This window comes from Telmatherina bonti (genome assembly GCF_933228915.1).
Source record: "Telmatherina bonti genome assembly, chromosome: 16".
NCBI lineage: Eukaryota > Metazoa > Chordata > Actinopteri > Atheriniformes > Telmatherinidae > Telmatherina > Telmatherina bonti.
Genome location: NC_136614.1, coordinates 16,047,859 through 16,060,370, shown reverse-complemented (window position 1 = coordinate 16,060,370; position 12,512 = coordinate 16,047,859). Strand labels below are relative to the sequence as shown.

The window sequence follows — 12,512 nt, the reverse complement described above, 5'->3', positions numbered from 1 at the left end:
TATTCTTTGTTGGGGACAACTATCATAATTTGCATGAAGTTTACAGTTTAAGCATAAATAACAAGAAAATGTATCAAGCCGCACTATGGTGTTGTTAGCTGGGTGTAAATGACTACTTATTGCTCCACTGGCACACTGAGAGCGTAATCAGAGGAAAGGGAAAATGCCAGAGGGTTTGTGATGATGAATGAGCCTTTGTTATCCATTTTCTTATTACAGTAATGAGTGTCATTAACATCTAACATGGACAGACTTGAGCAAAGTGAATTCCCTAAATCTAAGCCTGCAGCACATCCAGATAACCAAGTAAAATGTAAGCAAACTAAGTCACATTTTGTGTAAACTCCTGACAATGTGGGGTAACTATGATCTCTCCTGACTAATGTTGTTAGGGACAGGTAGCCATCCAGCACAGCAGGGAACTGAAAATGAGACTTTGTGTAAAACATCACAAGTTGTACTTGTGTCAAGATGTTTTCACACCCCAAAGATGTTCACAGATGTAATCTTTCAACTGTGAATGGAGGTTCTTGGGTTTGACAAGCTGCTCTTTACACCTACCAACAATGTACATGCATTTGAGTGTGAGTTTATGCATGAGGCTGCATGAACGCAACAGGTATTTGGTGTGTTCTGGTTTTGTCAGAGATTGATAGACCAAAAACTGTTTTTAGTTTATTTAATTCATCTTTGATTTCACTTGTCAGAAATTTTAATTTGAGCAATAAATCAGCCTCCAGCTACAGAGACGAAAAGAAGTTCTCTCACACCATACAGAAAAATATGTATGTGTGTCATAGTTAATTCCCTGGTGTGTGCATGTGTAATATAGGGTCTGTGTTTATGAGCCTGGGGACTGTGCTCATAATAGGTGCTTGCCTCTCTGTGTTGAGTTTCATGCATCGCCACCCCTGTCTTTCTGCTGCCAGAGCCGCTTAAACACAAGAACACAAGACGGCACCACTGTCACATCCTGATGAGCTTATTAAACATAACACACACACATTAAAGTGATTAAAATACATCTATATGACTTCCCAACTTTCTGTTATTTCTGTCTATCAAATAGGAGCTTAAGTTACCTCAGAAATCGGGCATCCACCTCCCCTCTAGACATTTGCTGTTCTTGCAGAACTACAGTGTGAATGCATTTATGCTAAATGATCAAACTGAAATGTAGAGTGTGACTGTAAATGTGCTTTTGATCTGCTAAAAACTAAACAGAAGTTGTTGCAATTGTCTAAAAACTTGAATATTGTTTAAAAGCAGAAGCTAATGTTCTTGGCAGATCACTTTGTTGGAACTGAAACTGTGATCTGCAGCTCTCCAGCTTACCACTAGGCCTTAGATCAGGGTTATTCAGCTCAGTCTCACGAGGGCCACAGCCCTGCAAGTTTTCAACATATCCCTGCAACAACACACCGGACTCTATTTAATGAGTCTTTGTGCTCATCTTCATTGACTGTTGGATCCATTTTTTTTGAGTTTGGTGTGATCGAGCAACGATACATTAAAAACTTGTAGGGCTGTGGTCCTCGTGGGACTGGGTTGAATAGCCCTGCTATAGAGTCATGAATTGTCAATGAGAGTAGAAGCAGACATTTTGACATTGAGAGGGTAATACATTCTCCTATTTTCACAATGGTGTAAAACTTTTAAAACTTTTTTTAAAGTTTAATTGAATGTTGGTGTACAGTAAAGAAATGTGTCCAAATTCATCACACTATGAGTTTAATCATGAAGTCAGTATAAAAAACTTTCCCTCTGGTTTCAATCATGAGACCTGTAATTGGAGTAGCTTGTAACCGGATTGAACAGATGCACAGCCATACTGCATAACCCGCACACTATGCAAGTACTTGTGTTGAACTGAGCAAAGACATCTATGTAATTAAGATAGTAGTGTGTTCTGCTGTTTGCACAGTTTCCACAATGGTGCAGAATTGTAAGTTGGGCTGTGCCGACAGCGCAGTTACGCTAAAGGCTCAGCTTGGCAATTAGGGGGCGTAATAACACTGAGCAAAATTTGCCTGCCTGACAAAATGCCTGAATTTTGTCATCTTGCAAAAAAAATCTGCACAAAAATTTAAGTTTGTGAATATGCAGAAAAGGATTTGTGTGGTTATAAAGATTTGCATTTGAGGAAAAAATAGATATTCTTTTGCAAACATCCTGTCTACAGATGCAAAGAATGAAACTGCTTCTGCTCTGCAGTTGTAGTTGCAAATTTTGTCCCTGTCTTTGTTTGGTTAGTCATCGTTCAATCTGATTGGACAATAGACCAAAAGGGACACTGGCTGCAAGTGGCAAACTAGTCACTGCTTACCGGTGCACTCGCTGAACAACTGTGGAAGCAGTTTTCATCTCACTATGCATAAAACTGTCCAATCACTAGTTTTGCATTGTCAAATCCATGTTCAGTCTAATGGGTTTTTGTCCGATGAATGTACGAATTTAAACTTGTACAAAATGACACAAAAATATAAAAATTTGAGAATTGCATTTACACTATTTAACACAAACGCGTCATAATGATTGTCTGGAAAAATCTCAGATGGATTTTGCTTTTGCACACCAGCTCATGCCAAACTGTATGTATCTGTTCCTGTAGCCTGTGACGATGAGTGCTCGGGTTTGCTGATAAGCGACATGGACCGCCTGTATCGCATCATCACTGAAGTTACTCTGACATCACCCCTCCCACCACCTTATAAGGTGTTGTACCGCTTTGAGAACATGACAGAGGAGCTCAAGGTAAAAAAAAATATAAGTAATTTTCATATAAGTACTTTATATTTATGTTAAAACTTTGGGTGTTGTTTAAATTATTTTTCCCTTATCTATTATGTTTTAGATTTTCCACTTTATTAACATCACACAAACTGAATGCAGTTTGTTGCCACAGGATGGATTTACCGTTCCTGATTTTCATGGCCTTTAGTTTATTAACATCTGACAGAAGTAGAAAAATGTAGGCTTGTCAAGCTAATATTAGCTGCATTAGTGCTGCATTTGTTGAAAACTGGTTCATTTCAGTTTAGCTAACTCATTTTGCTTAACGAAAGGTTTGTGAGCTGCTGATTCCAAATAATAAAAAGGACCTGAAATAAATCTTAAAAGTAACCACTGTAATAAGAAAAATCTGTGCAATAAGTAACACTAATTCAGAATACACTGATGTATATTTGCTCTAAATGTATATTCTTTGGCTTTTCTGAGATTGGATCCCCAAGGCAACAGGTTCAGGAGGAAAACCCACCCATTCCTCTCCCCAGCTCCTCTTGGGGTATCGAGTTATTCTCAAGACCAGGAGAGATGCTTAATCTCTTCACAATGTTGTGGGTCTCCCAGTGGATCTTGTCCCAGTTACACATGCTCAAAAGACCTCCAAAGGGAGGTGACCAGGGTTCATCCTAATCAGAGGTCTATACCACTGCAGCAACTACTTTTATTCATAGAAACAGAAACTCTACTTCCAGTGTCCAATGCTCAGATTCCCTACTAAATCTCTCTGCCTGAGCCTTGCCACCTTCCAAATAGTTATGGACTTTTTATTTACTTTATATGATAGTAGATAAAAATAACAATCAAATGACACATTGTTTGTGAACCATGGAAGTTACTTTATTTAACCTTTACAGGCTGACTCATTTACAAGAAAATTAAATACAAGATACGAGATGTTTTAATCCATGTGGTCGTACACATAATCAACTAGCGCCAAATGAGTTGATCACAATGGTGTGGTTTGGCCAGACTCTAAATATGTAAATATCTTCTAAATATAACTTTTGCCCTTCTACAATTTGCCAAATATCATATGTACAAACCTTGTACTACCTTTTAAACATGGTGAAGGAGGTCTGATGAATTGGGCCCATTTTACTGCACTTGGAACACAATCATTCAACAAGTCATAATTTGTTTGTAATGTCATAAATGTTGTGTAAAGTGGTACTCCTACAGGGAGCATCTGGGAAACAGTTAAGCCCTCTACGCCAGTGCAGAATAGAAGCATTGTTTAACAAACCACTAAATCATAAGAATGAAGAAGGCAAGGCAAGTTTATTCACATAGCACAATTCAGCAGCAGAGTGAGGGTAGTTTTACACAGTTTAAAACTAATATATGTTTCATTGGCAATATTAAAACAAAACACTGTTCTCACTTGCAGGTTGGTAAAAATCTTCTGACATTAATGGGTACTCTTTCACAAGCTGTCTTAGTTGCATGTAACAACAAACTTGAGCCTCTTTTGGTTGTATTTAGACTGTAACATCACTTGTTTAAGGGCAGAAATCTTAGCAACTTATGTAGATTACAGAATGCCTATGTTTGAGATGAAAATACATACATTTGCCATCACTGACACAAACTTGAACCGTCACCAGCAGTTACACTAGAGGTGAAATATTCTTTGGATGTATTCGACTGTTTTGTGCCTGTGAACATACACCAAATGGTCTCATTCAGGGAGGAGGTGAATTTCTTTATATCACTGAATACTTAAAGAAATGTTCAGGACATCAGTCAGTGAAGTGGATTCTTAGAGGAAATGGGTCATGCAGCAAATGAGTTGCTCTCCCAAGAAGAACATGAAGCTCTGTTGCTGGGATATTTTGGCTTTGTAATTTTTTCTGTTGACTTGCTTTTGCCTTTCTTGTTTTCAGCCCTGGAGTTCACAGCAAAGCCTCACCCTAGGCCATAGTATGTCAGACATTTCACTCTGTAATTCCTTTATGTCTTTGTTTTTCTCTTACAGCACATGTTGTCACCTCAGAAAGCTCCAGAGAGATTACTGCAACTGGCCGACTCCAACCTGGGGTCACTGGTCGTTGAAATGGACCAACTACACAGCAGGGTACAAACTTTTTTGTTTTCCTTTCATCTTACCCATGCTTACTCTTAGTCATTGTCTGCCTTTTCTTCTCATCCTCATTTAACTCTGTCTGAAGCAGCAGACGTGGAACAAATCTATACTGTGGCAGACAGTGAGTCATAGCTGAGGGAAATAGATGCTCATTAGTTTTACCAAGTCTGAGTTCGGTCTCCAGAGTGAGAACATGTAGCCGTATTATGACACATTGGACACCTGATTAACCTTAAAGGTATCTTATATAGTTTTATCGTGGGCAAAAGGTAAGCTGTAGAAAGTCTCTCGACAGAGTATCCATAATACCTAGAAACTTATTTAGCAAATTTGCTTCTTTTGGTTTGTCTTATTATTTCAAATTGTTTGTTTTTTATGTGGTTTTTTTTTCCTTTCAAATAGTCAGCAGTGTTGATAACTAGAAGAATGCCACTGACCACATGTTTGCATGTACTCTCCTACATGTGCTTACTGTAAGCCAAACAAGAACTGGCCTGTATAAGCATGGCTTTAAGGACACGCCACAGAACATTTGCCATTTTCCCCCATCATGTGCCCCCTGTTGACAGCTAATTCAGCATCTTGCATCCAATCTGACCTGTTAGCTCTCTCCAGACAGCATAAGACAATCTTATACCGACTCGTGTTTTGTCTCTTTCTTTGAATCTTCTTGTGTTTCTCTGCTGGATCAGCGACTTTGCGTGTTGAAAACAGGCAGTGCGTTTTCTAGTGTGAAGCAAAATTCTGCTGCAACGTCACGCAGCGTCCCGGATGATAAATTTGGGTTAAAGTTGTAGCAGCGGCTCCAGAAATGCACATGATAGATGTCACTGTGTCATCAAACAAATCCAGAACACCAAGTTCTAAAGTCAGACAGTTGTATAATGTGTCTTTAAGGTGCTGATTATCAGCAATTTTCAAAAGGCACCTTTTTTAATGCTGCTGGAAATCTTTTATAACCCCTGCAGGACTGGGACACTTCTTTTTACAACAGGTCTAGTAATGAAAAGATGAAAAGTTATTGTTTTTGCATTGAAGTAATATAAGTATTTATCCATCTTAATCAGAAAGGAGGATTCTATACAGTCTTTGTGTTTCTGCAGACTTTCGGCCTTTACTCATGGTATTGAGTTTCACAGTTGTCTGAAATGATTTAGCTAAAATAAACACACCTTTATTTCATAGAAGGGGTCTACACACACACACACACACCAGGTGGAGAAAAATAGCACTCACATTCCTACTGTCAAGCTACACTCTTTCAGGTACTGAGGCCTTGACATTAGTTGACAGCCTTGCTATCCCCCTTACCCCATCATGTGTGCTCACTTACACACACACCAGTTTAAATGATATAACATGGCCTTGTCAAATCTAAGCAGTAATTACCTACACACTCTCTCTCACAGTGTGTGCACATGTACACACGTGCATGTGCTAAATTGAGTGTATTGGGAAGTGTTTTCGTCTCTGTCAAAACTTCATCCGTCTTCTGTGTTTCTGCTCTTGAGTGTAGCGTGTTGTTTTCTCTTCATGTCAGTAAGTCATCAATCTTTGTGTTTATTTTTTGCACACAGTACTATTGATAAAGTGTGTGTGTGTATTGTGCGTACACTGCTGTCATCTTTTTACTTTTAAGACCTCACCCGTCCCACCTCAAGGAGAAGTCAGTGTGTTCACTTATTTAACACTTGTTTATTATTTCATGATGTATCTGTGTTTGTACAGGCCACTAAGGTGTCTGCTGACGGAGAGCAGGTGGAGGATGATGCTGACAGGATTCATAAACGAGCTGAAGACCTGGAGCAGTTCATCAAGGACACACTGCTAGGAGCTAAAGGTAGCAGAAATAAGCACCACCTTTCTTCCATTAGCCGCCTCCAAATACCATCAATAGGTGCAGTAGTTTAATTTAATATATCTTATCATTTTATTATGTTTTATCAAATGTAAAGGAACCTGCTTAGGAAATGTGGGTTATTACATCACAGGAAAATTGCATGTAGCAATAAAAAAAAAAAAAGATAAAAGAATAATAAAATAATGATACATGCCATCTTAAAATTGGTATTTTTAAAAAAAAGGTGCAGGATCTTTCAGAAAAATAACATAGATGAACTGAATATCATTTGAAATAACAAAAATCCAACCTCTTCCTACATTGTGGTACTACAGCCATTTTTGCATACTCTTGCTCAAAACAGAAATAACAAAAGCAGCTTATTAGTTACTTGGTAGCTTGATAATGACAAACTGGTTCATAGGCCAGCTGCCAGCACTTGGTGCCAGCTGCTTGTGCAAACTGTTGAATGAACAAGCGTGGCAGATCCAGCAGGCTGCAGCATCACTAACTGTGGTGATAAAATGTCACCCACCATGATAACCGTATGAAATGACTCATTTTACTTTATTTTGTTTTGCAGCTAGTTAGAAAGTACTTATGTCAGTGTTTTGGCAGGATGTTTTTTTTTGTTGCACACAAAATATGTTATGAAATGTAGCCTACTCAAGTATTGCTTATTGGCGGAACTACTTAATGAAGTGAATAGATCTTTTAGTGAAGCTGTAGTTTGTTCTTGTCAGCAAATGTAGCTTTAACTTTAACATGTTTCATAAGTGGAAACTTCTAAGCGACTTTTTGCCCCACTAAATATTCTTTTATCACCAGCTAGTTGTGGATGGTGTGTGTCTGTCTGCTGTGCTACTTAGTAGTTTTAGCTTTTTGTTGAACATAACATCAACTGGATGTGAATGGAAACAGCAAGTTTGCAAACCACAATATGAAAATAAGCTTTGATATTTCTCAAAAAAAAAACACCACATGCACAAACATCCTATTTAGACCTTCATTCTTTCTGTGTTCCATTTCAACAATCATTGTTTTAGCCATTAATTATAATCACTCAACCAAAGGGTGAGTTAACTAACATGGCTATTTAAAAAAAAAAAAAAAAAAAGTGACTGTTTTGAGATGTAAACAGATCTTTAAAAAAAATCCTGTGGGACTCATAAAATATTATGTATGTGTTAAATTTCAACTTCTGTAAAATATTGATATATTCAAATAAACCAAAGTATCAGTGTTAAACTGTACTTATATTGACAACTCATCCTCTTATCTTACACACTACTGGTGTGTAAAATTGGTCATTGAACCGGCAAATTGTAATATCCGCATTTTGAATAATAAATATCAACACCAAACTTTCTGCAGTATTTTGTTTTCAAGACTGCAGCAAGTTGTAGCTGTAATTACTGAGAAAATCAAACTGTAGACATAGAAGCAACCAGAAAAGGCATTATTCATGCGTCAAATATAACCTTACCCTTTTTACTTTTAAGCTCTATTATATATTTTTTGCAACCATTACAATAATCACACCTTCTTTGTTTTTTATTGATAAAGTTACACTTTGCTCACAGACTCTGTACTCCATCTCTTCTTTATTTTTAAATGTACCTCTCTCATGTATCAGGGAACAAATCAGGAGTTGCACATCTGATTGAGATTTGAGCTTATTGTCATATATTGTCAAACTCTAACAACAGAACTAAAGAAGCCGTCAGACGGAAAGAGAATTTTTCCCTTGAGTTGATCGGTTAATAACATTTATCTTAATTTGTTCTACACAGCACACATTTTTGCAGATTGCTCATCTTGAAGACTTTACCTCTTTTGGGTACAGTTTTTATACCAAGTTATGTTTCTAACTTATCAGTTAAACTTAACTGCAATAAGTTCTTCCAAGTTTAGTACCGCTTACTTTTCCAGCTCGTCGTTGCCCCCTTTCTTGTTATTTCAAGCATTGTTACTGGCATCAAATTCAAGAACTAATAGTAAATTATTAAGTGTCTCATATCATTTGATTTACAGCATCCCAACATTTTTTCCACAAACTCTGTAATTTGGTGTCAGATATAACTTATGTAAACTTATGTAAACTCCAGTTACACATTGATTTCAGTCTTTAAGTTAGCAATGGAAAGCGCCGACTTTAGACTTGGCAGGTATGAAACACACTTTAAAAAGACTATTTAGTGGGAGCTTTTTTTCTTTCTCACACAATGATGTTGCAAACAAATGTGGTCGTATGAAAAAAAAAACAGTTCAAATAATTTATTTTGATTGCTGTTATGAATATTTTATAACTTCAGGGAAGCAAAGAAAGTTACCAAACCAACACATTTGGGCTGGCTGTGATCAAACTGTCCTCTCGTTGTTGTTGCTCCAAGCTCTCTGGCCCTCTGCCCAATCACAGTGTGATTATAGTGTGTGTGTGGGTGTGTGTGTGTGCGTGTGTGTGTGCCTGCGTATGTTTCTGAGAGAGGAAAAAAACAGAGACTGTGTCCTGGCTCACTGGATGATTGAGAGTAGCAATTAGAGTCTTAATTAGTGGCTATCACACATTCACATACACACCAGATACACACTGATGGCAGCATGCACATATTCATACAACTGTGCACACAAATACACACTGTTTTTATCTGTGTGTGCATGTCCATGTGCTTGTGTTTACTAGATGCATAATATGATTTCATCCACGTTTTAAGTGCTTAATTGCTTTTTAAATCCCACTATGTAATTATATGGCTGTGACACACACTTACACACAGATACAGTAACACCGACTGGTACACAGTATGCACATACATACACACATGCATTACAGCTGTTCATTAACATGATGACTTTACTTGTGTCTTGCTCTAATCACTTCATGTTTACATTTCAAATGAGAGAAACTGCTGCCTCGACACACACCCCTGCAAACATCCACACATTTACTGTCAGATTTCAGCTTGCTGTAATCACATCAAGTTTACGTTTAGTCACTGCAGACATCACACACAAACAGCCTGGCACATCAAACACACATTACAGGAATAAATATGCACAGTTTTCCCTCTTATGTTTTCCTTTTGCAGAAATGGATACACATGCATGCTCCTCATCAAGTCTCAGCAGTTTGGGTATTATTCAGGAGAGCCTCAGAGGGTTTTAGTCGAGTTTTGTCACTGATTAGCTTGAAATCTTAGGACTTTTTCATATAATTTAATTTTTTAAAAGAAGGGCAAGCACTCAGCTGTTAAAATCATTGGTTTTAAGAAGTGCGACATAAGATTACCTGTGATTGTGTGTCTGACTCTGTGTAAGTCTGTGTTTAAATGACCAAAGAGCATTTAAGATTTCCTTTTTTTGAGCCAGTAAGATGACTGTTTCAAACTGTACACTTTTGGAAAGACCAGACGCTGCATACAGTGTGTTTCAGAGTTCAAATGGCTTGTTACCTCCACCAAGGAGGTTATGTTTTTACCGGCGTTTATCTGTTTGTGTTCAAGATAACTCAAAAAGTTATAAAATTCATAAAGTTCATAAAATTATTGGAGGAGTTGGAAATGTGAAAAGGAAGGACTGATTTAATTTTGGTGGTAATCCGGATCAGTTTGGATCCAGGAATTTTTTTTTTTTTTTTTTTTTTTTTTTTACATTGTGCTTGGCGCAGGTTTGTGCTCTCTGAATGCTTTCAAGTTTTATTCTGTGGTCACTAAAAATGCTTTTTCCATATGTTATTAATATCTGTTTTGCAGTCGTGGGAGAGTACACGTCAGCCAATTTTTGATTTTTTTTCCCCAGATATCAATGTAAACATTATGAAATGGATTTGCTTTGTCAGTATTTGACTGTAAAATAACATGACTATGAAGCCACAATTCTGATTTATAATCAGTGCTATAACAACTGCCGTTGACTTTTGTTAATTGAAGCAACATATGCAACATAATGTGAGCTAATTATGACTAAAACATGTCAATAGTTTTAGCATTAGATTAGTGTGATTTTATTGGTAGAAAAACACAATAGATGATGTGAAAATACAAAATTTAGGTTTTCTGGTTTCATTGTTGTAAATTGACCGTGCAGCACTTTTCTGGTCATATGTTGACTACTCAAAGCACTTGTACACTACATGTTACATTTAGACACACACCCATAATCTATTATTTACTAAGTGCTGTTTCTTTCTATGACAGACTCATCAGGAGACACTTTGGCATGTAGTCAGGGGAATCCTAAAATGTATGAAAAATGTGTGTATATATATATATATATATATATATATATATATATATACACACACACACTGGTCAAATATTGAAGAGAACACTAAAGTAACACATTGTGGATCTGAATGAATGAAATATTTTTATGAAATACTTTTTTCTTTCCATAGTTATATGTGCTGACAACAAAATCACAAAACAATCCTCAATGAAAACAAATGTATCACCCCATGGAGGTCTGGATTTGGAGTTAAACTCAGTATGAAAGTGGAGAAACACACTACAGGTTGATCCAACTTTGATGTAATGTCCTTTAAACAAGTCAAAATGAGGCTCAGTAGTGTGTGTGGCCTCTGTGTGCCTGTATGACCTCCCTACAACACCTGGGCATGCTCCTGATGAGGCGGCGGATGTTCTCCTGAGGGATCTCCTCCCAGACCTGGACTAAAGCATCTGCCAACTCCTGGACAGTCTGTGGTGCCAGTGGCTAATTTGCCAATCTTAGTGTTCTCTGGCAAATGCCAAACATCCTGCGCAGTGTTGGGCTGTAAGCACAACCCCCATCTGTGGACGTCAGGCCCTCCGTAGACTCGTCTCATGCTTCCACTCAAGTGAAAGCACCGCCAGCATTCAATAGTGACCAAAACATCAGCCAGAAAGCATCGGAACTGAGAAGTGGTCTGTGGTCACCACCTGCAGAACCAATCCTTTACTGGGTGTGTCTTGCCAGTTGCCGATAATTTCCACCTGTTGTCTATTCCATTTGTACAACAGCATGTAGAATTGATTGTCAATCAGTGTTGCTTCCTAAGTGGACAGTTTGATTTCACAGAAGTGCGGTTGACTTGGAGTTACATTGGGTTGTTTTGGTGTTCCCTTTATTTTTTGAGCAGTGTTTATATAAGTGTCTATATAAGCGGATAAGCAGATGAAGTGTTAAAATTTATATATGTATGTATGTATGTATGTATGTATGTGTATATATATATATATATATATATATATATATATATATATATATATATATATATATATAATACACACACACGTGTGTGTGTGTTCTCAGAAAGTCGAGAATTCAAGTTGTTTAGATGAAAGCTAAAGGACAAAGTCATCTGAATGCATCTAAAGCCACAAATACATTTACAAAGTTTTTGCTGATACTATTTCTAGGTCTCGGAGGAAATCCAAAGAAATTGAAGAAGAATTTTGTAACCCATGTATGAATCCAACTTCATGAGCGGAATCTGTTCATCTGGGTATAATCACACCGGTTTCTCTGCGTCTGTGCTCCCAGACCTCCAATCCAAGGCTGCCGAGTTGAACCAGACCCTCTCGCGGAGAGATGGAACTCCAGACAAAAGCCTGAGCAAGATGAAGGACGAGATCCAGGCCATGCTAGCCGAGATGAGGAAACGACATCTGGGAGGGCAGAAAATCATTGCAGAGGAGGAAGAGAAGTATGTAAACACACAAAAACGCACACACACAGCAGAGGTCATGCATCTCTCTCCCACACACAACAAAAACAGACTTGAAGAAAACTTGGTAAACAGACTCATCTTTGTTTGAGATG

General features: G+C 37.7%; 1 protein-coding gene across 1 annotated transcript in view; it reads left to right on the top strand.

The window, feature by feature from the left end:
* Positions 1–12,512, top strand: part of lama2 (laminin, alpha 2) — a 192,912-nt gene that overhangs the window by 135,724 nt on the left and 44,676 nt on the right. The window contains exons 37-40 of the mRNA XM_079255305.1: positions 2,612–2,754; positions 4,763–4,861; positions 6,599–6,710; positions 12,234–12,396. Of these exons, the coding sequence (XP_079111431.1) occupies positions 2,612–2,754; positions 4,763–4,861; positions 6,599–6,710; positions 12,234–12,396 (517 nt within the window). The remainder of the gene's footprint in view (positions 1–2,611; positions 2,755–4,762; positions 4,862–6,598; positions 6,711–12,233; positions 12,397–12,512) is intronic.